Source organism: Ovis aries, chromosome 2, assembly GCF_016772045.2.
Source record: "Ovis aries strain OAR_USU_Benz2616 breed Rambouillet chromosome 2, ARS-UI_Ramb_v3.0, whole genome shotgun sequence".
Taxonomy (NCBI): Eukaryota; Metazoa; Chordata; class Mammalia; order Artiodactyla; family Bovidae; genus Ovis; species Ovis aries.
In genome coordinates, this window is record NC_056055.1 from 83,375,068 (window position 1) to 83,401,383 (window position 26,316).

Below are 26,316 nucleotides of genomic sequence, written 5' to 3' on the forward strand. Positions count from 1 at the left end.
GCTGGATTTGAAATCTTTCGCTCCTAACCTGATCTGGAGATAGGAAATTTGAAACAGCTGTTATTAATAACACCCTGACCTGATTATAAATTCAGGAAGTTCACACCAATTTCTTAATCAGTTGAGAAATAAAACAAAAGATGTTCTGGCTCTTTGCATCAGTGTGGCTTTCCCTCTGATTCTGAAAAGGGATAATGCAATCAATGACTTCCACTGTGACTTTCTCCCTGATATATATATATATTTTTTTGAAAAAGCTCCATGCTTAAAAACAACTCTTAGAAATTTACATATACATACCATGCTTTTATACTTTAACTTTCTATCTCATCCACTACATATATCCAGTATCTACAACAGTATCAGGCACTTCACAGTCAATATTTGTTGAATGGATGGTGGATGGATGACTGGATGGATGGATAAATGGATGGAAACTGTAAAATGAAAGGCTGATCTAAATAGTAAGGATGAAAAAGACATGTTCAGCTTTTTTCCCCATTTCTTCTTAAATGGGTAAAATAAATATAAAATGTTAAACACTAAAGGAATACTAATTCAGAACTAGAAATAGCTTATTTTATTAATTTTTGTATAACACTAGGTACAGTACAATTAATATGCTGCTTTGTCATAGAAATTAATCAACACTAGTATATGGTTTAAATTATACAGAACCATAGTGTTAAATATGTGCATATTCTTTTTGTCTGTCTTAAAAATAAACCAAAAAAAAGTAAATAAATGACACCTGGTTCATTTTTATCACCCCTTGGAAGAAGATGGAATAATTGTCATATGTTTTTTGAGTTTATGTTTAGCAGATATATACTACACATATGCATATTTTGTTAAAGACCAACAGTCACAAGATCCTGAAAAGATACACATTATCGAGCTTGGTTAATGCCCTTGGATTATATGGGACTTTTCCTGAGTCAGTATTCAAGTCTAGAGAAAAGAGCTGGGTGGCATTCAAGTCCTTTCTGATGCTCTCTTTCTTAGCTACCAATCAACTCCCATCTCTTCCTACTCAATCCTTCTCTCCACTCTCCCCTTATCTATGATCTCCCTTTCCCATTCTATCATTACTCCATTTCCCTCCTTCCCACTCCCACCATAACCTAAAGGATGACAATAACCAATAAAGGTGGAGAGAACCATGACGATCATTTACGACTACTTCCCCATCAGTCAAAGCCCAGTCATGAGAAGGAGATGAAGGTCATGCACCCACATATTGCTTAGTACCCACACTTGCTTGAATTTTTATTTGTATCTTCTTCCAATGAGTTGGATTTTACCACTTGATTAATGTTTTCATGACCAGGAATAATTTAAACATTCTTCTAGTATTTCTTTTAGTTGCTATAAGAATCAAAGCCTTCTCTCTTTGTGCTAACATTTGCAATTACATTTAATATCACTGACATGGCAGAAACGTATAATAAAACCTACCATGCTGATGAGGTTTACACACTTGCCATGGTTCTGGATTTCCAGTCAATACAGATCTAGGAATTCCTCATTCCTTGACCATTTACTTTCCATCTTAGGATACAATCCTTCAGGTAAACAACTCATTTCTTTATTCAGCATCCCGTCTTTCAACATTGCAGAGGCCCATGGATCAGAAGGGATATCAACTGATACAGAGAATGGGTTTACACCTTCTGATTCAACACCACAAACTGCTTGTGCCATATGGAAGACCTCTATATCAGAGCAATTCAGATTCTACTTGTGATATCTAAGCTAAGGAGTCTCCTGACTCCATACTGATGTTGAACATACTAAAGTATGTTCCTCATACTTTAGTAAGAGGAAGAATGTCTAAATCTCATTCTAATCTGTCTTTGTAAATATTTCTATTAACCAAAATCTTGATAAACAAGTACAAATAAAACAAGCTTGCTGTTTTTTATATCCAAAAAATGAGACTGAATTTCTTCAGTCACTTCTAGTTTCTCTCAAGGTATTATTATAATAAAATCTGTACCAAAACTTTGATCTGCTTGGTAGCTCTGTTTTGATTCTGAAATGACTCTGGTACTCATAATAGCAAGTTACATGGGACACAACCATATTTTTCAAGGATTATGAAAAGAGGAAAATTGTGAGTAAATGTTTCAGAAATAAATTTCTAATTTCCTGTAATTAAGTTTTAATTTCAGAAGGGAGTTCTTGTAAGGCTGCAACATGCTTTACTGCTACAAAAATGTTTCACTCAGCTGCCATTATAAATTAATAACGTACCTTTTCATTAGAGGATCAGGTTAACATGGCAGTTTTACACATATTAAATATTTAAGGGCTCAAAATTATACCAAAATCCTTTCTGAGAATATAGGCTTTCAAGGACGCTGTTTTTAGTACTATTTTTCTTTGTTCATCTGCGTAGTTCACTGGGACACTTTTGAGGAAGCCATATTTTTCTTTCATACGTTAACCATCATCCATATATGATTTTTATTCCAAATGTCCTTGAGAAATGCTACTCAGTGCTACAAGCACGGATGAACAGAGGCTCATGTTCCTTCAAATGTCTCCTGAATCCGTACAGCTGGGGAAACCCAATTATTCACTTTAGAATGGCACAACCATCTTACTAGAAAAGGAGCTCTGTCTCATGGGAAGTGATGGGTAGACTTCTGAAGGACAGGTAACCCCTGAATTCTTATCTGAACTACAGCTTTGCAGATGAACTTCCATCTGCCAGATTCTTCCATCTAAAGCCTTCCTTTTTCACCACAGAGAATTCTCCTTTTTATCCACAGCCTCTCAGCTTTCACATTTGAAAGGACTCCAAAGGGACAAAGCAACCCTTTGCAGTTCAACCTTGATTTAATGAACTGGCAGGGTAAGCCTCACTCAGATGGAAGCGGTGGAAGCACCTGCAATATAGATTTCAGAATGTATTCATTTGAAGTATTGGGGAAAAAAATCCAAGGACCATGAAATTACTGTTGACTGAAATGTGAAGTCTCCAGAATAATCAAATGTTGTACCACATAATACCTTGAGGATTTATTTCAAAACGTACTGCAAAAAATTTACCTTTTCCTCTAAGAAACATTCATTTATTAATCTTCCTGAAACTATTGCTTTTCTTTACTATATAGAATCCTTCAAACACTTTGAGAGAAGAAATGTACCACATCAGTCATGACACTCTGTTTTCTATTGAGTAATAAGCACAAATCCTGGAAATAAATAGATAAAAACATCCCAAGCAGATACTTGTAGGGCCAGTTAGAGTTTCCTGGAGCACACATAATTGTGAGATTTTCCCTTCCTACAGTCCTTTGTGTGCCATTTTCCTGGCCTTTGAACCAAAACACAGTCCTTGCCATGCCTTGAATGTTGAGGCGGCCCTCTCCTCCAGTTGGTGAAGGTCACAGGTTCACCGTCAATCCACTCCCAGTGGCCAGCACGCACTCGGTCATTCAAACCTGACATGAACCAAAGAAGGGTGCCAAATGATTTTTATTACGTTTATAACTGGATGTCATATCAACCCACTGTTCTAAGCTCAGTAATCACATGCACTTGTGAGCCTACATTCTAAAGCATGGACTAGGACCTGGCAATCCTCTAAGACACCCTGAGACTATGAGGCTTTGGTGTAAGGCCAGGTGGGAATCAAAATCCTAGCTTCACCACCTGCTAGGTGAACATATCTGGGCACGTTATTTAACCTCTCTGAGTTCTCCAAGCATTAGTTTTCTCATCTCAGAAATGTATATCTAAGTAGAACTAGCTCTATGTTGAGGATTAAATAAGATAATGCACATAAAGCTCACGACATAGAAGTGTTAATAAATGGCACTCATTATTCATACGTCCTACAGGCAGAGTATCTGTCATAGGGAAACAGATACATTCCTGTCTATTTATCTTCCTTGTGATTCTTGGGTATCATATTCGAAAGCAGCTTATTAAGTATTATTTTTAGTCTGGAGCTTAAGATTTTTTTAATCTGCTACAGTTCTAATAAAAAGCAGCTTTTCTCAATTTGCCTCTCTACTCCCACTGGCAATTTTTTTCTTTTTTAAATTACACTTCAATGTTACAAAGCTCTTAAAATTTTTCTTAAGGAAGCACTCCTGGGATGAATTGAGAGAGTAGCACTTGATGTATATATACTGTGCTGTGTTCTGCGCTATGCTTAATTGCTCAGTCGTGTCCAACTCTTTGCGACCCTGTGGGACTGTAGCCTGCCAGGCTCCTCTGGCCATGGAATTCTCCAGGCCAGAGTACTGGAGTGGGTTGCCATGCCCTCCTCCAGGGGATCGTCACAACCCAGGGATCAAACCTGGGTCTCCTGCATTACAGGTAAATTCTTTACCACTGAGCTATTAGGGAAGCCCCCGTATATATACTCAGACCAATGCTCTGTGACGATCTACATGGGTGAAATGGGGGGCCCTCAAGAGGGAGGGGATGTACATGTACAGCTGATTCATGCTGTTGTACAGCAGAAACTAACATAACATTGTAAAGCAATTACACTCCAATTTAAAAATAACGAAAAAAATTTTCCCCTCCTCACTCTCTTTTAGAATAGAGATAAAAATAATAGAATAAAAAAAAAAAGAATCCTGTGCAATAGGATTACCTGGCAGCTCACAAACCAAATTTGACTGTGAAAATGGTCTTTATTATGCAGCATATAACCTTCTCCCCATCGGTTCTCATTTGATATTTTGGGGTAGAGTAAAATGAAGTACGCTGGCTTGGGAATGACTTGTCTGCTTCTGGATTGTTTCTGTGAGTTACTGATCAGGTGATGCTACATCCCAAAACTTTGTGGGGTTAGACACTTGACATCTGTCATTGTGGACATAGAGAAAATTTATCTTCTAGCCTTCACTTAATACTCTCAGATGACTTCAGAATTACACACTCACTGAGTATCACAGAGATTTTAAGAAGCCAAGTAGGTTTATTATTATTTCCTTAAATATAGTATCTTGAAGAGATGGTGAGAATATTTACTTTAGTACAACCTGAGAATTCTGTTTCTAAAGTGGCTTGAAAAGATTTGTGATTACTGTTAAAATTGTAGAAAATATTAAAACTTTAGAAAAAAAGGATAAAATTAGGATTAGCTATAATTCTTAACCAGAGATAAAAAATATTCCTAACTCTTTGGCTTATTTCTTTTTATGTCAATACATATTTACTTCATAGCAGATAGATGGGGAAACAGAGGAAACAGTGGCTGACTTTATTTTTCTGGGCTCCAAAATCACTGCAGATGGTGACTGCAGCCATGAAATTAAAAGACGCTTACTCCTTGGAAGGAAAGTTATGACCAACCTAGACAGCATATTAAAAAGCAGAAAGATTACTTTGCTAACAAAGGTCCGTCTAGTCAACGCTATGGTTTTTCCAGTGGTGATGTATGGAAATGAGAGTTGGACTATAAAGAAAGCTGAGCACCGAAGAATTGATGCTTTTGAACTGTGGTGTTGGAGAAGACTCTTGAGAGTCCCTTGGACTGCAAGGAGATCCAACCAGTCCATCCTAAAGGAGATTAGTCCTGGGTGTTCATTGGAAGGACTGATGTTGAGGCTGAAACTCCAGTACTTTGGCCACCAGATGCGAAGAGCTGACTCATTGGAAAAGACCCTGATTCTGGGAAAGATTGAGGGCAGGAGGAGAAGGGGATGACAGAGGATGAGATGGTTGGATGGCATCATCGACTCTGGATATGGGTTTGGGTGGACTCCGGGAGTTTGTAATGGACAGGGAGGCCTGGTGTATTACGGTTCATGAGGTTGCAAAGAGTCAGACACAACTTAGCAACTGAACTGAACTGATAGGTATATATTATGTGTATATATAACACTTGTATATATACTTTTTTATTCTAAATTATTTCATGCTTCATATGGCTGTAGACTGTGTTTTTCATGTAGCACCTTGCCACAAATGCAGTACATTACATATTTTATATATAATATGCATCCATTATTGAATGAATCTATAAACATAAGGCATTGTTATATCTTTAATATTCTTTCATATGGTTATATTATAATTTATTAAACCATTCCCTATTTACAACTATTTTAAATTTTTTGCCTTTAGAAATAACATTTATGAGTTTTAAAAGATAGACTGTCCAACCATCTAACCATTGCATATTATTGTAGACCACAATTATTTGACCGATGGAAGGGAGACCTTCTCTTTGCGGTCTTGCCTTCCTCCTCAGGGTAACACAGATACTTGCCTATCCAAAACGGCTTTCTTCCACTGATGTCCCAAAGCCATCGCATGTGCTGCCTGGAGATGACAGTTACAAGGCTGCCTTGGTGACTACGTGCAAACAGAAGAATTAGAGCGTCAGTGACAGGGAGCTCAGCATCTCTGCTGATATGAGATGCATAATGGAAATCAAAGCTAGTCTAAACTAGAAAACTGGTATATATGTAGAAAGAACTTTCCAAGATTTTAACACTCCATTTTTTTTTTATTTTTTTACTTTACAATACTGTATTGGTTTTGCCATACATTGACATGAATCCACCACAGGTGTACATGAGTTCCCAACCCTGAACCCCCCTCCCACCACCCTTCCCATATCATCTCTCTGGGTCATCCCAGTGCACCAGCCCCAAGCATCCTGTATCGAACCTAGACTAGCAATTCGTTTCTTACATGATAGTATACATGTTTCAATGCCATTCTCCCAAATCATCCCACCCTCTCCCTCTCCCACAGAGTCCTCCATTTTTTTTATATTAATGAGTATCTGTGGGGGAGGGGGTGCTTTCACCCATGCTAAATCACAGGGTGGGGTAGGTAACAGCAAAGAAGTGATACTGTATTATAATATCTGGGCTTTAAAGCACAAATTCTTTTCAGAAAATCAGCAGCTGTTTATTTATATAGATTAATTACTTAATGTTAAAAAATGACCCCTCTCATGGGAAGTTTATCTCTAAAGTGCATGAATTTGGCAATTACCTGGTTAATTTGATTAGTAAAGTAACCCAAACTACCAGACAAAATTACTGGAAGCCAACATTTTGAGCTTGATGTGTTTAGTCAAATGCCCAAATATATGTGACTCTTTTTCATCCTACTCAGGGAAAGGAGTTCAGCCTCACTGTCAAACCTTTGTATGTTATGAGGAAATTAAAGCACCTGTTCTTACAAATATATATAAACATTTTCTCCAAAATATAATTGCATTTTTTATATGTTTAAAGTTTACAGCACAGTGCCTTGACTTACATAAACTGTGAAATTTGATTACCACAGTAAGTTTAGTTAGTACCCATTTCATATAGTTACCAAAATTCTTAGAATTTACTCTTCACACCTTTCACATCTACCACACAATAATCATGTTACACATTACAGCCACATTCTCTACCTTATAACTGGCAGTTTATATCTTTTGATTACCTTCATCCAACTCTCCCACCCCAAATTCCTCCCTTCTTATAACCACAAATTTGATTCACCTGTTGATAGACGCTTACATTGTTTCCACATCTTCACTTTTTAAAAAAGAATGCTGTTATAAACATAGGGTGCAGATACCTTTTCAACATAGTACTGTCATTTCCTTTAGACATATTCCCAGAAGCGGAACTGCTGGATCATATCGTAATTCTATTTTTAACTTTTGAGGGGCCTCAATACTCTTCCATGGTGGCTGTACCATTTTACAATCCTACCAACAGCGCATAAGGGTTTCCTTCTCTCCACATCCTTGCCAGCATTTGTTATATCTTGTCTTTTTCGTGACAGACATTAACAGGCGTAAGAATTCTTTATGAGTTATTTTTGCAGCTAGCTAAGTTATTCCTATAAGCAATATCTGATCCCAATTCCCAACAGTGTTCATTTAAAACTCTTTAAAATACTCCAAGTAAAAAGCCAATAGATAATTTTTTTTCTTTTCTTCTTTTTCTGATACAGAAAGTTTCAACAGCAAAAAAGGGGCGAAAATCACCACGCTCTTCATGCCTACTTAATATCTATTGATGTTTTAAAAATCAAGAAACATAATTAGTAATACATACTTGTCACAAGTTTATGTTGCTGAACTGAATTTTTTTTTTTCATTTTACCTACAGCTATCCAAGCTTTAGATTCATTTCTCTGCTTTTCCAGATCATGTATGGTGAACATAATCTAATCTATCTCTTAATGATATTTTTCCTACTAATATAGTACTTTGGTGTGATATACTGCAGTGATGACTCCTAGGCCTTCTGAGATATGCAGGCACTTTTCTATTTCTCTGAATGTCCTCACGGTGCCAGATTCAGGTCATGTGACTTGGTTCTGACATTTCTATTTACTCTCAGCTTCTGTCTGACAGTTACAACAGACATGATAGCCAATTCTCTTCCCTCTCCCTCATACCCAAAATGGCAGTTCTGATGTGCTAAGGGTTTAAAACACAGAATATGAAATGTGTATTAAAAATAGCCCAAGGGAGGGTTTGAGGGGCTGTTTCAATTAATGTGACATATTAGAGTGTGGGAGACCTGGGTTCCACTTCCTGCTCCATCCCCAATTTCCTTATGGATGTAACTTCAGCCTCAGAGTCTTTATCAGGAAGGAATAGATTTTATTCAAGGATATTTAACACCTCCTTCTGCTTTAAGATCCTTGAAACTATCTTTAAAATAAGACTTTGCAAAACCCACTTTAGCTGCTCCAGTATAAGTTTGATTTCTTTATTGATGCTCTGAGAAGAGCAAGAGCAAGAGGAAAAAACAGCTGTGTTTAGAGTAGGTAAAATGTTAGGCCACAGTTATTTACAAAAATAAATATTTAGGCATTTTCATTTTACAAAAATGCCTATCATTTCCTTTTATTCCCATATACAAATAAAAGAGAGAAAATTAACCATATAGATACAAATATACTATAGAGATATATAAATAAAATATAGAGAAACATACAAATAAAAATCTTTTGACATCTCTGAAATCTGAAGACATTCAAAGTGTAGAATTAAAAACATAACCCTGAATTTTTCCAGTTATAGAAATAAACATCTACTTCATTAGAACTTTTTGATTAAATATAAATATATTTTAGACTAACTCTTTAAGGATAGGTCAGCAGGGGTTCCAGACACTCCTGTGGGAAAACAAAATGGTTTCAGAGATAATGATCTATAAGAATAGAATTACCAAATGTACAGTGACTGCCTAAGGAAATGAGCAGATGAGATTATGATATGTAAATTCAAGAAATACCTAATCTCGGAGTCTGGTTCCTCTGGGCTAAAAAAATAATAAAACACCAATGGGGAGGAAAGGAGAAAGGAGATAAAGACTGAGTTGAGTTAGCAATCTGATTAGGGGCAAAGGATAAAGTAAAATTTGCTGTGCTTCTTAAAATATGCGTGCTGTAAATGACCATTTGTAAAAGACCATCAGGTAGCAAGGGAGCCTGAGGAAATATAAATCAGAATTGAAAAATGGTCCCTGAGATCTAAAAAACACACTAGATGTGTATTAATTCTAATTATAGACTCTAAAACCATCTCCTAAAAAGTATTCATGAGAAAGTAAATAGCCAAGTTATAAAATGTTGCAACTATTAATTTTACATCATAGAAACAATTGATAATTCCCAGGGGAATATTCATTGGTCAAGGTAAAGAGGTAAGAGAAGAAGAGGAGCAAATGAACCTGAAAAGTAATGGGTGAAGGGAAGCAGAGGCCCATAGAATGAATGGCAACATGTTGAATGATAGAGGAAGTCTTGGGGTTCAGAGGAAAATTATACTAAGGGGGTGGCCTTGCCATTCAAAAATGTTCCTTTTAAAGTGACTGATCTTAAAGACCAAGAAGACCAAATCTTCAAAGATTTGGTCAAAATCAATACAGTATTATAAAGTAAAATAAAGTAAAAATAAAAATTAAAAAAACAAAAAGACCAAATCATTTAGTTTGTTTTTAATCTGCTGCTAGATATTTTCTGAAATGCCTCTATTTTTAACTGTTCTTGGGATAATCATTCTTCTTGTCCTTTTGAAATAAAATGCATATTGAAGTATCATAAAAAAGTCATCAGGTCAAATATTTATACCCATTCTTCACTTAAAATTAGAAAATTTGAAGCATTTTTATGATATTTTAAAAATCTCATAGCATATGTTTTTTCTTTACCTCTTATACACCTTGGAATACCATCAGAAATGGTATTTGATAGACACCTTAATTTCTGAAGCAATATGGTACATACATAACATACACTTCAAAATAGTTTATATTACTGATAGATAGATAATGAGTCACTTTCTAAAATATGATGGAAAATCTCCAGTTGCCCCCTAAAAACTTTCTCTTGTTCTGAAATTTTTTTCAGTTTTACATCTAAAAAAAGGTCTCAGTACAATAGTCTAAAGCAATTCCCTGAAACCAGTTTACAAAATTAATTTCACAAAGATATGAAAAAATTAATTCTGAAACTGCTTATTACATAATGTTTGATTTGCTGTAAATGGTCATCAATCCCATTAAATTAATATGGGAGACAGAAAATTTCCATCACTCTTATACTAGATTTTATAATAGTTTACTGATATACCTATGTATGTATTTCTTGATATCATTATTCTGAGATTATAATCTTCCAGATTTTTGGTGTCAAAAAACATTTGTTATGAAACCATGGCAATTTAAGGTAATCTTATTGATGTCATAATTTTGCCAACCCTGCATTAGTCTCCTAATATATTTTTTATTTTATTGATCCATCTAATTGCCCAATCTGTTATATTTCTGTACACTAACAACAAAATATCAGAAAGAGAATTTGAGGCAATAATCTCATTTACTATTGCATCAGAAAGAATAAAATACCTAGGGATACCTAATGAAGCAAAAGACCTGTACTTAGAAAACTATAAGATGTTGAAAGAAACTGAAGATGACAAACAGGTAGAAAGATATACTGCATTCTTAGGTAGGAAGAATCAATATTGTTAAAATGACCATACTATCCAAGGCAATCTACAGATTCAGTACAACCTCTAAAAAATTACCAGTGGCATCTTTCATAGAACTGGAACCAAAAAAATTTAAATATGTATGGAGACACAAAAGACTCCACGTAGCCAAAACAATCCTAAGAAAGAAGAATGGAGTTTGAGGAATGATACACCCTAACTTCAGACTACAGAAGCTACAGAAATCAGAAGAATATGGTACTGGCACAAAAACAGATACATAGATCAATACAACAGGATAGAATACCCAGAAATAAACCCACACACTTATGGTCAATTACTCTATGACAAATTAGACAAGAATATACAATGGAGAAAAGATAGTCTCTTCAATAAGTGGTGCTGGGAAAACAGAAAGCTACATGTAAAAGAATGAAAATAGAACATTCTCAATATCATATACAAAAATAAACTCAAAATGGATTAAAGATCTAAAATTTAAGAAGAGATGCTATTAAAATCATGGAAGAAAACATAAGCAGAACACTCTTTGAAATAAATCTCAGCACTATTTTTTTATCTGTCTCCTAGAGTAACAGAAACAAAAGCAAAAATAAATAAATGGGACCTAGTTAAATTTAAAAGCCTTTGCACAGCAAGGTGAAGTCACTAGTCGTGTCCGACTCTTTGCAACCCCATGGACTGTAACCTACTAAGCTTCTCCATCCATGGGATTCTCCAGGCAAGAATACTGGAGTGGATTGCCATTTCCTTCTCTAGGGGATCTTCCCGACCCAGGGATCGAACCCCGGTCTCCTGCATTGAAGGCAGATGCTTTAACCTCTGAGCCACCAGGGAAGATCAAAGGGCCAAGCCTGGGATTCGAACTCCTGACCTACGGAGCCAGATTGCCTGTCCACCTGCCCGTCTGCCTAACTGCTATACTACCGAGGCTCATTAGGAAACCATAAACAAAATGAAAAGACAACCTACAGAATGGGAGAAAATATTTGCAAACAATGCTACTGACAGTGGATTAATTTCCAAAATATATAAACAGCTTATATTGCTCAATATCAAAAACAAACAACCCAATCAAAAATGAACAGAAGACCTAAAAAGACATTTCTCCAAAGAAGACACACAAATAGCCAACAAGCACATGGAAAGGTGCTCAGTGTTGCTATGTGAAATGTGACTCCATGAGGTATCACCTCACATGGGTTAGAACGACCAACATCAAAAAGCTTATATTTAATAAATGCCGCAGAGGGTGGGGAGAAAAAGGAACCCCCTTATACTGTTAGTGGGAATGTAAATTGGGTGCAGCCACTATGGGCAACAGTGCAGAGGCTCGTCAAAAATTTAAAACTAGAGTTACCATATGACCCAGCAATCCCACTCCTGGGCGTATCTGGAAAAGAAGGAAACTCTAAATTGAAAAGATTCATACACCCCAATGTTCACAGTGGCACTATTTACAAAAACAAAGACATGGAAGCAACCTAAATGTATATCAGCTGATGAACGGATAAAGAAGATAAAGAAGACATACACACAATAGAATATTACTCAGCCATAAAGAGGAATGAAATAATGCCAATTGTAGCAACATGGACGGACCTAGAGATTATCATACTAAGTGAAGTAAGTCAAGCAAAGACACTTATATATGGAATCTAAAAAATAATACACATGAACTTCTTTATAAATCAGAAATAGAGTCACAGACACAGAAAACAAACTCATGGTTTTCAAAGTAGCAAAGGAAGAGGGATAAATCAGCAATTATGGAGTAGCATTAGTATTTATTAAAACCATAATAAAACATCACCTTACAGCCACTAGAATGGCTAAAATCACTGAGACTGACTATGTTGTAAGTGGATAAATTTTGTCAATATTTGACCACAAGTCGTCTTTCATTGAGTGTTCTGTTAGCTAATCACACTTTGTCCAACCTGTCTGGTCTCATAACCATGAGCACCTCTTATATTGTTACAGGCCTGCTGCTATGAGATCTTTCATTGCTATATATTTCCAAATCAGTGGGCTGGGATTCCTGTTTAATTAATAAATGATAGACTCTGCCATGCTGCTGACACAGAGAATCTGCTTTCTTCAAAAGTTTGAGATGGAGAGGCTAAAAAATAAACCTGTGACATCGGCACAGTTTATCATAAAGACAGATCATTAAGGTCAGCCCAAATCTGTTCTGAACTACAGAACTCCCTCCAAGCTCCTAAAACAAAGCCAGGTAGATGTTAGACACTCAACACTTGAATGAATGAAGAAACACTAGAGTTCCATGAGAAAACAGAAATATTAACAAAGAAGCATCAGCCAAATGAGAAATGGGGTTTCTTACTGTTCTCTGCAAGCTTGGGCAGCTGTAGTCCATGTTCCTTTCTGCTCTGTGATCAAGGAGTGGCAGTAGCCTGAATGACGGTGCCACCCAGCGGGGCAGGATTTATCTTCCACCTCCTGAAAAATAGTTGTCCATGCTCACATCATAATGGTCTTTACAACCTAGAGTCTATTCTCAACATAGAGAATCCTGTGAGTCCTCTAATGAAAATAATTTTGTCGCTAGCAAGGAGGTCAGCCCTAATCCCCATTCTCCACTTTGAGAAATGCAATGGCTTCTTATGGGACATGTTGGTAAAGTCAGCCATGTTTTAGTTTTACATGTTTAACATTATAATAATTGAATAAAATAAGTAAGTCTCTTTTTAAATTGTAGTACTTAACTACTGTGTTTTGTGATTTTTAAAGCATCACCTGGCCATCTTTTCCTCTTCCGCCTCAAAGCATAGCAGAGCAGGCAGAAGAAACACCAGTGGACAGGGCGCCTCCTCTCCCTCTCCCGGGTTATGATGGGACTTGGCTACAAGTAAAGAGATGTGACTGCTCGGCCTGTGTCCCACCTTGGTGTGGGGGCTCCAGGATCTCCAGGCAATTCCATCACACTTGTACAGTTTTTGGAGGCTTTCTTCAAAGTGGAAGAGTCCCTTTAATTCCAGCGTGCAGTTCTTTGGGAATGAGGGCAACAGGTCCTATGGGAAGGAAAGGTAATTTAGATCTGACACCCTGTAAGTTGATCACACTGTTACCTCTTTTAGGCCGTCATTTGCTGAATAGTGTTTGAACTGAGTAAACTGTCCCCAAACTTGAAGGCTGTTTTCCGGCCCAGGAAACAGCTTGTTGTAAGGTGAGTAGGAAGTGAAGAGATTTTCATACCTGTCTGGGGAAGTGTGAGCCGGTTGTGGATTCCTCCTTATCGGCTTGAGGCAGTTCTGCCACTTTGGTTGTCTTTTGGGGCTCACTAATAATGGATATGTTGGCCTTCCTTCTGCGAGCTGGGGAGCTGTCACCTTCCAGTTTCAGGGAAATCATCCCATGATACTTGAGGAAATCAGCAAACAACAATCAAGACAAAACAAACGACAAGACAGCAAACAAAAGCATTTGTTGTAAAAACAGGCAATCCAAAACCTGGATCAAAATAAAGAGATAAAAGGATTTTTTCCTGCCCACCCAAGCCTCCACGCAAAATTCAAACAGGATTTCAAGGAAAATATATAAATATAAAAGTTATGAAAGGTAGTTTCACTACATATTTTGCATCCATAAATACAAAAAATTTAGGAATTCTCTCAGACTCAGACAGAGGAGCCTGGCAGGCCCGGGGGTTGCCAAGAATTGGACATGACTGAGTGACTGAGAACACACATTGCTTACATACTATATATGCTTACGTTATAGATGATGTCTGTTCTATTTCTATAAACAGAGGATGGAGGAACCTGAAATCAAGAGAAGAAATAAATAGGGACAAAATTGGCTTGAATAATAATTAGTAATAGGGCAAAACCCTTCCAATAAGATTTTTTAGTAACTAAAAGTTTCTAAACATATTTTTAAAAGATTTTCCAGGCCCAAATAATTGGAATTTTTAAAAGTCACTGGACTAATCACAGCTTATCAGTGTCAATTCATCTATTCTTCGTCCCAGTTAGAAAAGACATCCTTATTTTTTTGGTACATCTATAGTGCACAGAGGTCCAAGAAACACACACACACACACACACACATACACACTTACTCATGAGTGTATGCCCATTGAGAATGCTATGCTAGTAAGTTCAAAGCCATGGTTTCCACACCCAAATAATCTCATTCTTTTTCAGGACCACGAGTCATTCCCTATGTGTGTTGATCACAACAGGAACCAAAGCAGAAATCATATGGATGAGTCAGAATATCTATCACTTTAGTCGGTACAATTAATGAACTATGCTGATGTTTGTATGTAAAGGCCACTTCACAATGGTCCAAGGAACCATGAGAATCTCTATGGCCCCCATTCACTGTGAGAACCAAAACAGCTTCCTCAGCATTTGAGATTGCTTATTAAGATCCTTTGATCCCTTTCATTTGCACTCCACACATCAAAACCCAGGAGGTCCCCATCCTTACTGTTTTGCCGTCGCCTCGGGTCCTAAGCTTCACTGGAGAAAGATCTTCAGAACCAAAGTCCTGCAGGGCGTCACCCCTGGTGACTGCTAGCTGCTCGGAAGCTGGAAGGGGTCTTCTTTCCAGATGAAAGACACCAGAAGTGGTGGGTGAGGAAGCCCCTGGGGAGAGCAGGTGCCGAACGCCCTTCTCCCCTGCACTGGGCATGTTTGGACTGAAGGCATATGAAGGATGGCACTGCCCTGGTGGCACACAAAACGGCAGGTCAGTTCATTTCACACAAACAGGTAAGTGATCACATCGACGAAGCTTGTCACTAAATTCAGATGGATGGTTTTCCCGCCAGATGTTGTCTTGCTGCCATTTGCCAGAAATCCCTTTACTCGTCATCAGTTTCCATACAGGAAAGCTATGCCCTTCTGCACGTCTACAGGGTGATTATGAGTCATGAAATGGATTTCACAAACCACAGATGAAAATCATTGTGGTGATTTTATAATCATCCCATCTACTTGGGAAATAGACTGCCTTCATTTCACATCGACAGAACGCCTCCATATTATTGGGTTTATTCCCTGATCAAGTGTCATTCCACACACACTTTTACTTGTTCACCCTCTCCACTGTCTCCATAGGTAGAAACTGGAATTGTTGGAAGATGTTAGTGAAATCAGGTACCAGTTATTCAGATGAGCATTCAGCTGTTAGAGCAAAGATTCAGTCCATCTTAATGGCTCTCCTTTGATTAGAAATATTGCCAATTAGTATGAAAAAAGTCTAAACCCAGAGGCACATTTGGATAGCTTCTTCATGTGTCCGGTGTGTACTTCATCTGTTTATGTACTTAATGTGACCAGAAAAGTCTACTGGAAAAAAAAAAAAAAAGAATTTGGTGAGGCAAGGTGGTGCAAAGAGATGTGGAAATCTGAGTACGGTAAAGGAAAGAGGAAAGTGCCTATATTTACCATAGAATGAGAAAGAGAAGTGGAGATAATTAAGCGAAGAAAAATATATGGCCCATAGGGAATGACAGGTGTAAAAATTGGAGTGTAAGACTAAGCATGTAACTGGACACTTGTCAAATGCTAAAAAGACGAATAAGTAGAGGGTATTTGGCAGGAAAAAGTCAGCGTACCAAGGACTTTGGCTGATCTTTATTTAGTTCACAGGTTGTTCTTTAGCATATACCATCCAGGACCTGTTTGGCTCTGCAACCCAAGGTTATTCATTAATATTCTCCAGCTGCTCCTGAATCCCCACGCCAGCTGCACCTTTCACATCTATTTTCCTCCCATTCCTTCCTCCCTCAGAATTTTCATGGTCACACTACAGCGAGGGCTCAGATTTTAGGCATTAAGAGCTCTCTTCCACAGAGGAAGATAATTACAGCCCTACAAACTCGGGGCAGGGAAATAATTGTCGATAGGTTCTCACCAACATTGTTTCCCCCTTGGTGAGAACAACAAACGGGTAGGGAAAAAAAAAACAATGAGGCACTGACTTGTTGCTTTTCTCAAACGATCGTTCTTAGCAGGAGGAAAGCCACATGAAGCAGAAAGCAGAATAAAGGGCCTACATCATGACTGAGGTTGCTTTCTTGACAAGAAATTAAGCATTTTGATTTGAAAGCGTTATCCAGCACACTGGCTGTTGAAAGTAAGCAGCTACAGTGCCAAGACTGCTCGTGATTTCAAGATGAGGATCAAAAGAATACCTCCTTTTGAGTCCAAAATTTTCACTGCAGTTTTTGTCTTTGTGCCAAGAACCGCATTCACAGGGGAGTTCAGAATTACTTCAAAGACCTCATCATCTTCCTCTAATCCGTCATAGGTAATTGCTATATTCCACATCTTAGTTGACATTCCTACAAGAAGTAAACATTTTAATTACTCTTTAATTGCTATTTCAATCAACTAGGTGTCAGCGAAATATATTAATTAACACGTCTGCAGCCAGACTGCAGTAGCCTGAGTGAGCCATTGTACTGCAACCAACTTGCTGAAGTCCTGCTGTTCTCCCAAATAATATTAAAAGACCACATTTGTTCCTGGACAATGATGATTCCGTTTAAATGCAAACACTGTAACAAAAAAAAGCAAGCTGCATTAGGGAAGGGATGAACAAAAAATGGTGAGCTGTTGAGACCCCAAGACTTTTTTTTTTCTGAGAATTTTTTCCTGACCTGCCCCTTCTCATCTTAAGAATAAACAACTACTGCAATCTTAAAATCTTAATAGTCTGAAAAATCTTATGTTGATGCAGTCAGAAGTGATTATTGGATGGTACTCCACGCTATTCATGGAGCCCTTGAAATGATTGATTTCTAACGACAGCTGCTTCCATCGGCTGCCCTACTCCCTGAGATACTTGTAGCCCACAAATGCTTTTTCTGATGATGTAATACCCCAGAGTTTGATATCCTCCTGTGGAGAATTTATAGGCTGAGGGGTTCTAGAAATAGATGGAGCCAATTTTTTTTTTTTTTCTCTCTCTTTCTGTCTGCCTCTGTTCAGGCAGTTACAATCAAGCTTGGATCACAGTAACTTTACGAACTTAATACAAAACAGTTCTGATGTTACAAATGTATCTCCAGCCATCCTGTCACCACTCAGATGGGATGCAAAGCAACCCCGGAAACACAAAATTAATGTTGGAAGAAACTTCAGAGATTGTCGAATCCTGACCATTTTCCACGACATGTATAGCAGGACATCTGCCCCAAGGGTTTATTTAGAAGAAAAAGAGTTGGCAGGAAGAAAAGAAAGTATTGTTTAGTGGAAAAAGAAGGCTCAGTTTTAAGAGGGAAAAATAAACTTATGGTGTAAGATTCAAGAACTAGGTTTTGAAACTTTATTCTGGGTCATTTACTCATCAGCTATTCAAGTGCTTGTATTTCTATGTGCTAAGTCTTTCAGTTGTGTCCGACTCTTTGCGAACCCCTGGACTGTATGTAGCCCACCAGGCTCCTCTGTCCATGGGATTCTCCAGGCAAGAATACTGGAGTGGGTTGTCATGCCCTCCTCCAGGGGATCTTCCTGACCCGAGGATCAAACCAGCATCTCCTGCATTGACAGGCAGATTCTTTACCACTCCCATGAACTCATCTACATAAATAGTTAAACATGTTTTTTTCTAGCCTTCTCATCTAAAAATCTGAATTCTTTTCTCATTGTTCTCATCTGCCAACAGATACAGAACAGACAGTAAATACTACACGTATGTGGGCTCCAGAGTTGGAAGGACCAGGAGGGCTGAATGGGAAAAGAACATGAGCAAAACAGAGGCCTTAATCAGGAGGGCTGAGCAGAATAGCTAGCTGCAGTAGAGGGGTCTTGCCAGGGAAGAGAGGTGGTAAGGCAGCACTGACATCTTGTAGCCCGACTGCAGACAGCCCTGGACCCTCGGTGGTCAGATTCAGACTTTAAACCACAGGCAGCAAGGAAGGCTCTTGAAAACGGGTATCTTAGAAAACTGAAACTGAAAAGTGTTATGTGGGAAGATTCAGGGGCCCAGGCAGGCAAGCAAAGAAGCTAGAAGTTGGGAGTCCACATAGGTAGCTGTCGTAATCAACTGGCATGAAAAGAGACTTAACAATGAAGAAAGCATATGAATACTAGGGCTTTTAATAATTAGAGAGCTCTTTTGACTCTCAAAGCCCATAAAGTTAAGCAGTGGTCAAACAAAAATCCAATACAAAAAAATTTTTTTCCAAGTTTCAACCATTTGCCCTCTTATTTTAAGAATTTTTTTTTAAATTATAGTACCCCCATCCTCCCACTTTTAAAGAAAACCCCTTAAAGTTTTTTAAAACCTTATGGAGTAGAACCATACAATTAGAGAAAGTCTATTCTAAGTTTCATTGAAGTACTTTTGATTTGTTTGCCTGCATTTCAACTCTGTTTCTATGTCTACCAGGTGTGCACATAGGACCTACTTTTTTTGGTTAATGAGGTTAGAAATAAGAATTTTCTTAGTCTTTCTTTTTCCTTCCTCTCCCACCTTCAAGGTGCAAAGTATTTGTGAAAGCACAGTGACTATAAACAATTTCAGAAGGCTTGAACTGGCCCCCTGTTCCCATAAACAAAAGGTGCTGAAGAGGAAAAAGAAGTGTCAGGTTATGCAGACAGAGCCCACTTTACAGAGTGAGTTAATTCCTGGATATTTTCCTGCAAAACAGATTTCACTATTGAAAGACATTTTCTCAATTTTTTTTTTTTTTTTTTTTTTTTTTTTGCAAATGCCACATGAGAGAGCTCTTCCTTTGGAAAACATTTTGACTCTTAGGCACAGTGAAGTCTCAATTAAGAATGCAGCAAAGCCTTCAAGAACACCTATTTTAAAGGAAAACAATCATTTTCTTAAGAATATTTGCACTTTGACTCAAGATTAGACACAATCACAGGATGCCAAGTAGTCAGGGTTTGTTTTCGATTTGGTGCAAAACTGCAAGGCAAGTATAGATCACTAGAGCTTTAAAAAGTCCCTCAGTTTCTCTTCAGCTTCCTCCAAGAGCTCTCCAACCTTAAAATATTCACTCTGATTTCTCAGTCTCTGTTTCTTCCCCAAGCATGGAAGCTGCTGCTTTTAAAGAAATAAACAGATTACTTTGGGTAAAAGGGGTGGGAATGGGGATGAAGACATCAGATCTGAAAGAGGTAAGGATTAACAACATGGGAATAAGTAAGTATTTGCAGGATCAGTGGACAGGGGGAAATGTAACATTTTCTAAAGGAAGATAACAGTTTATGAAAGTTTCTGGCTAATGAGCTCCAAAACAATGGGCAGCCAAGTACTGTTTCTTTTTCATTTATAAACTATGTTTACTTATTTTCTTCAAATGTTTAAATAATCTCTAAACTCTTAACTATTTAGAGCCTCCAGAGGTCTTTAGTATCTAACTCAAAACAGCATGCAAACTCTTCCAGAAAAATGGGTACTTCTCTCACCCAGAGGAACCTGCAAGGGGACTGCTCAAAATCTACCCAAAGCCCAAATCACTCCTGATCTTGTCACAAACAGACCGCGAGTAATAAAGATGGCATACAACAAAGACTCCTGCCTCTCAAAAAGTGGAAAGACCGAACCTGCCTTAATCTGACGTACATATAAGTCACCGTGCAAATGCCCTGTGCAAGTCCTTTGGCCTTGAGGTTTATCAGAACCAGTATCTGTGGCAACTCAAGGGTAAACTTCAATGCATAATAGGAATAGTTCTTCTCACCAAGGGCGGTCAGGTTGAGGAAAACACTGAGGCAAATCAGAAACTTAAGCATCATAGGAAGGAGGCCAATAACAACACTGGTGGTGGTGTTCAGTCGCCCAGTCATGTCTGACCTTTTGTGACCTCATGGACTGCAGCATGCCAGGCCTCCTTGTCCCTCACCTTCTCCCGGAGTTTGCCCAAGTTCATGTCCATTATATCAGTGATGCCATCCAGCCATCTCATCCTCTGACACCTTTTTCTCCTGCCCTCAATCCTTTCTAGCTTCAGAGATTGTTGCATATGAAATGTGAGTCTCTTTTTTTATAGGCTGTGTCACTCAGAAATCGCTACATTGGAGTCCTAAACTTATTTGGAATTAACGGGATTACAGATGCAATTCACATGAAGTCATACTAGAGTGGAGTGGACTCCTAGTCTATTATGACTAGCGTGGTTATAAAAAGCGGGATTCTGGACACGGACACACACAAGAACGCCCGACTGAGACAAAGGCAGAGACTGGGTGAGACAGCAGACGCCAAGGAAGCCCAGGGATCCCAGCAGAGCATCAGATCACGGAAACGAGGATGGAGCAGACTCCCTCTCAGCCCTCAGAAGGAATCAACCCTGCCCACATCACGATCTTGAATTCCTAGACTCCAGAATGGTAAAGAGACAAATTCCTGTTTTTAAGCTACCAGGTTTGTGATACTTTGTCAGGACAGCCCCAGCAAGCGAATACAGTCACCAAACATCATACAACTTGCAGCCATGTCTGACTCTTTGTGACCCCATGGATTGTAGCCTGCCAGGCTCCTCCGTCCATGGAATTTTCCAGGCAAGAATACTGGAGAGGGTGGCCATATCCTTCTCCAGGGAAACTTCCCAACCCCAGGATCAAACCCAGTTCTTCCGCACTGCAGGCAGATTCTTTACTGACTGAGCCACCAGGAAAGCCTGAACTGCAGAAAGGCATTCTTTTCTACGTTTAATAGTAACTTATCAGTTTTGGAGTGGTGATGGCATTCAGGCAATTTTGTTTTGCCTTTGCCAAAACGTCCTGGGTCAGTGGCAGACAGTGGCAAAAGTTTTGATCAGGTGGCCGATTCTCAGAGTACAGAACACAGCCTCTGCAGAAAAGCACAAAGGTACAAGCCCCGGCTGCCTCTCAGAGCCTTTCCATTCACCCCTGGGCAGGTGATCGAGGTCTATCCCACACAGAGGGTAAGAGAGAGAACCACGCAGTACAGTGAGGGAGAGATACCAGCCCCCGTCTTCAGCAGCCAGGGAAAGGGCGCATGGCTTCTGCCCTGGCGCTCCCGCCAGGCACAGTTGCCAAAAATATGTCTGCCTTTTGGGCTAAGTCCCCCTTCTGCTGCTATCTCCTCTAGGGAGTCTCCCAGGATTTTTCTCAGCCAGAACAGTGGTGTACCCTTGGGGTCCCAATGCACTCTATCAATGAGTTGTTCTCATGTCTGTATTTCCCAAAGCATAGAGCATCTGTGGGGGCTTCCCTGGTAGCTCAGCTGGTAAAGAATCCATCTGCTATGCAGGAGACCCCAGTTCAATTTCTGGGTAGGGAAGTTCCCCTGCTACCCACTCCAGAATTCTCAGGCTTCCTGAGCAGGCTCAGATGGTAAAGAATCGACCTGCAATGCAGGAGACATGGGTTTAATCCCTGGGTTAGGAAGATCCCCTGAAGAAGGGAACGGCTACCCACTCCGGTATTCTTGCCTGGACAGTCTCCATGGACAGAGGAGCTTGACGGGTTACCCTCCATGGGATCACAAACAGTCAGACATGACTAAGCAACAAAGCACAGCGCAGCAGAGAACATCTATGAGAGTAGGCCCCACGCTTTTATATTCACTTTGCACCCAGCAAAATTTTTCCAGAGGCCTAAAGCAAAATAGGTGCTATCTAATTAAATAATAATTTTCCCTGAAAGCTGCTCATATCAAGCTATTCCAAGACAGATAATTGAGAAATGGCCTTTAGGAATCCACGTGACTATAACATTCTGAAATTTTCCATCAAAATATGAGGCAATTACATTATTTCAGCTTTGTGTCAGACCTTTAAATCATTTTTTTTTAATGGCATTTCTTCTGGATTTTTGGATGTTTGCTTTAATATTTTATACATTTTATTTGTTACGATCTTTCATCTCATTTAAAATAAATATCCACTAGTAATAAAATCAAATATGAAGCACAAAACCTCAAGGCCAAACTGATCTCTCTGGAAGCGAGGTAATACTGTTCCTTGAGGAGTTCTAGTTGGCTGAAGTTGCATAATAGTCTGTCTTTTCCACAATCTCTAGACTGTCTTACAAAAACATGAAACAAACTGTAGACACACAATGTACCTGGGTCAAACTGAACCAGCTTAGATGGAGTCATGGTGAAATCCTTTCCAACTGTAGCTGACATTTGGTTGACCTTAAGAGGGAAAAAAGAGAAGACATTCTTTTAACAAAAATATGCTGTGATAGAGAAATGTTGAGTCTAATCTCATACTAGACCAACTCATGTTCTTAAATCTGTTTCTAACATAAACTAACTTTTATTATAATATATCATTTTGGATCCAACTTCCTTAAAGTTACCTTTTTTCCTAGACTAATATCAATGGAAGTACACATAAAACTTTTTATTTTTTGGCTTCTCCTTTATTAATAATTCAGTTGTTGGAGAAAGTAATGTGAATTTTAAACAATATTTTTCTCTTTGCTACAGATACCAGTTTATTCCATGGCCTTCCCTCTACCCCAGCATGGTCCTAAAATGATGCCTTGAAGGAAAGGAAGGGGCAGAAAGAGAAGGAAAAGTGGGCTCTCCTGACAAATAGAGCGCTGCCCTGTGGGTCAGTTGGAGGGATCCCGCAAGCTCAGAGCGCAGCCTTCGGACCAGATGAATGAAAACAAGTCCGGCCCATTCTCTTGTCTGGATGAAGCCATTCCCCTTCACAGGCAGGAATAAGGGCTCTGTGGGGATGACAGACCTGGGGAACAGCCACACAGAGGCCACCCACACCCAGAGCTCAGGGCTTTAGAAGTTTCTTCAAGTAAGTTGTTTAAAAAAAATGCTCTAGTCTAAAGAGACTACTGGCTGCCCCCCTGTTTCCCTTTCCTGGGGCTGAAGGACAGAGATGATTTAAGGACTCTGACATTGTGCCCTTAACTTCCCCCAAGGAGCCTAAATATATGTGAAGAACACATATTTAGTTTGAAACATGGTTGAAAAAGAGTTTGAAAAAGAGGCTTCAGCTGGTTTGAAAAAGAGGTCATTGAATGAGATGTTTAGGAAAATGGGTTACTCATTTCTTCACTTTCTTACAAGGGACGAAGGGCACAATTCGAAATGCACAAATTCCTATTTCTTTGGTCTCAGACATGATCTCCCTTTCTACCAAAGGCCCTAACATCTGCCAGTGGTCTGCAGTGGAAATGCTTTGCTCAAGAAGAGTACTGCCAGGTGAATAAAGATGCACACATAGAGAACCAACACGTGGACACAGTGCGGGGAGGAGAGGGTGGGACGAATCAGGAGACTAGCTTTGACATGTATACACTACCAGTGTAAACCAGGTAGATATAGCGATACATGGACATATATACACTAACATGTGTGAAATAGATAGCTACCATGTGTGAAACAGACAGCTGCTGTGTAGCATAGGATGCTCAACTTGCTGCTGCTATGACCTAGATGAGTGGGCTGCAGGTGGGAGGGAGGAAAGTTTAAGAGGGAGGGGATATATGTATACACAGAGTTTATTCACTTTGTTATACAGCAGAAACTAATGCAACATTATAAAACAATTGTACTCCAATTTAAAAAAAAGAAGAGCACTGCCTCCTAAACCCCTACTCGCTCTTTCTCTACAATGCCAAGGCTCCTCCCGAACAACCTTTCCCTGTGGAAAGGCAGCCCATTGTACACCTGTACCCACCATATGCTGGGAGTTACACTTCCCCGTGTGGTTCTTGCACATGCAATTACCTAGTATTTACCACCACTGAGTTTACAGAATCCTACGTGGGAAAAGAAATGGGCTAAGGTGAGGTGGTTGCAGCAGCCAGTCCGGCGCAGGTTGGTGATTCAAACCAAGGCAACAACAGAGGGTAGAAGCACTTTCTTAAGCAGCCAATCAACTCCAGTCTAAAGTGGCAGGCTGTGCTGTGGGCAAAGTGGTCCCTGAAAGACTCAGGCTATTTGAGAAAGGCCTGCAAACACAGCCGGCAGCTTGACTGTGCGTGCTCAGCTTCAGCAGACAAAAGATCCCCTGTCACACCAGATCTGTTCTTCCTGCCTGGCAAGGTGAACAGTTCTGTGGCCCAAAACTCCAGACTAGAGCATATGGTGCTTTCTCTGGAGGCCCAGAAGATTATCAGGAAACCATCCATGCAGAGTCTTTCTTTTTCCATAACCAATGTACTGGGAAGTTATAGGGGACACCAAGTTATCTGATCCTGTAACAATCATAAAGCACCCACAGATCAGGAAAACAGAACCTATGCCCACTGGAAAGATAAACACTGAGTCTGGTATATAGTATAATCTATGTGCACAAGGTTCTGAAGGTGATTTGAACTTGTAATTGAGACTTCACTGAGATGGCGTTTTCCCCCAGAACCTAATATCACTGCTTTTTTTCCTTCCCTTTAGATTGAGGAGGAAGTCTTTACCAGCATTAGTATCTACAGGCTTTTCATGCTCTCATTCTCGCCATGTGCAATTTTTCTAGAGACTCCTTAAAAACCCTTCCATTCTAGAAGCCATGGTTGTGCTCCATGTTCCACGTCAGTAGAAAGAAATATCAGGTGACTAGACCAAAATTAATTATTGAAAATTTCTTATATTTCAGGGTGCCTCTATTGCTATATAGCCTCTTAATTTTGCATGACTTGGGTGATGCTTAAGACAGGTGTAATCCCTGATTTTTCTCATCCACTGAGACCATAGGAAGTGATCTTGGTGCATGCTAAGAGAAAGCCATACAAGGACTGAAGTTTGCAGACAACTTTCCTTTCCAAAGCAGAGTTTGGCCCAAGTTCACTAAGTTGGGTAGATCTTATGAAATCAAACTTCAGGAGTTAAAGACCAGATTTAAAAACTAAAGATGGGTTAGAAAGAGCATATGTAGGAGCTAACGTATCTTGATAAATGACGGAGGGACAAAGAGGTTTTGTACTTCGACTTTCTGGAACAGAGCAACACTCCTGCAGTTTGAAGTTTCCTTAGTTACTCTGAGTTTCTCTAAGGAAATAGTCAAAGGCACCAACCAGCAACCTAGGCTTTAGCTTGAAAGATGATAGTTTAGAGTTGTTACCTGTACACTCACAAAGGCTGAGTCCATGGAATATCCCCTTCTGGTAATTTCCAAGGGCAGCATGCCCATATTCTCACAGACCTCATATGCAGTCCGTGACCACTCAATATGAGACCACTTCAGTTCCAAACTATGCATGTAAGAAAAGAAAAAAAAGAAAATCATGAGAAATGCAAAGTGGAAGCCTGTGGGGCCTCCTCTGCTGGGTATAAAACAACCACTGAGTGGTTCATCAACCTACACCAGTGCTACAAAGTCCTTGCATATGTTTGGTACCTTTTAGCTCACAAAGACCATCTACTAGCATTATCTCATTTGTTACTCTCAATACTGCTGTGAGGAAGACAGAGCATGTATCAGAATTCTA

The 26,316-nt window shown here is 39.1% G+C and overlaps 1 protein-coding gene across 16 annotated transcripts in view; it reads right to left on the bottom strand.

The window, feature by feature from the left end:
- Positions 1-557: 557 nt before the first annotated feature.
- The window catches only part of FREM1 (FRAS1 related extracellular matrix 1), a 183,370-nt gene continuing 157,611 nt past the window's right edge, over positions 558-26,316 (bottom strand). For 14 of the 16 annotated variants that reach the window (XM_060409486.1, XM_060409483.1, XM_060409484.1 and 11 more), the window contains 10 exons: positions 25,950-26,079; positions 22,984-23,056; positions 17,127-17,276; positions 15,416-15,654; positions 14,695-14,742; positions 14,177-14,341; positions 13,864-13,992; positions 13,305-13,420; positions 6,242-6,327; positions 558-3,452 (listed from right to left, as the gene is read on the bottom strand). In XM_060409486.1, coding sequence (XP_060265469.1) covers positions 3,253-3,452; positions 6,242-6,327; positions 13,305-13,420; positions 13,864-13,992; positions 14,177-14,341; positions 14,695-14,742; positions 15,416-15,654; positions 17,127-17,276; positions 22,984-23,056; positions 25,950-26,079 — 1,336 coding nt within the window. In that variant the 3' untranslated portion in view covers positions 558-3,252. Of the gene's footprint in view, positions 3,453-6,241; positions 6,328-13,304; positions 13,421-13,863; positions 13,993-14,176; positions 14,342-14,694; positions 14,743-15,415; positions 16,279-17,126; positions 17,277-22,983; positions 23,057-25,949; positions 26,080-26,316 lie in introns of those variants that run through there. The other 2 variants (XM_042243460.2, XM_042243459.2) reach the window with 2 other exon arrangements.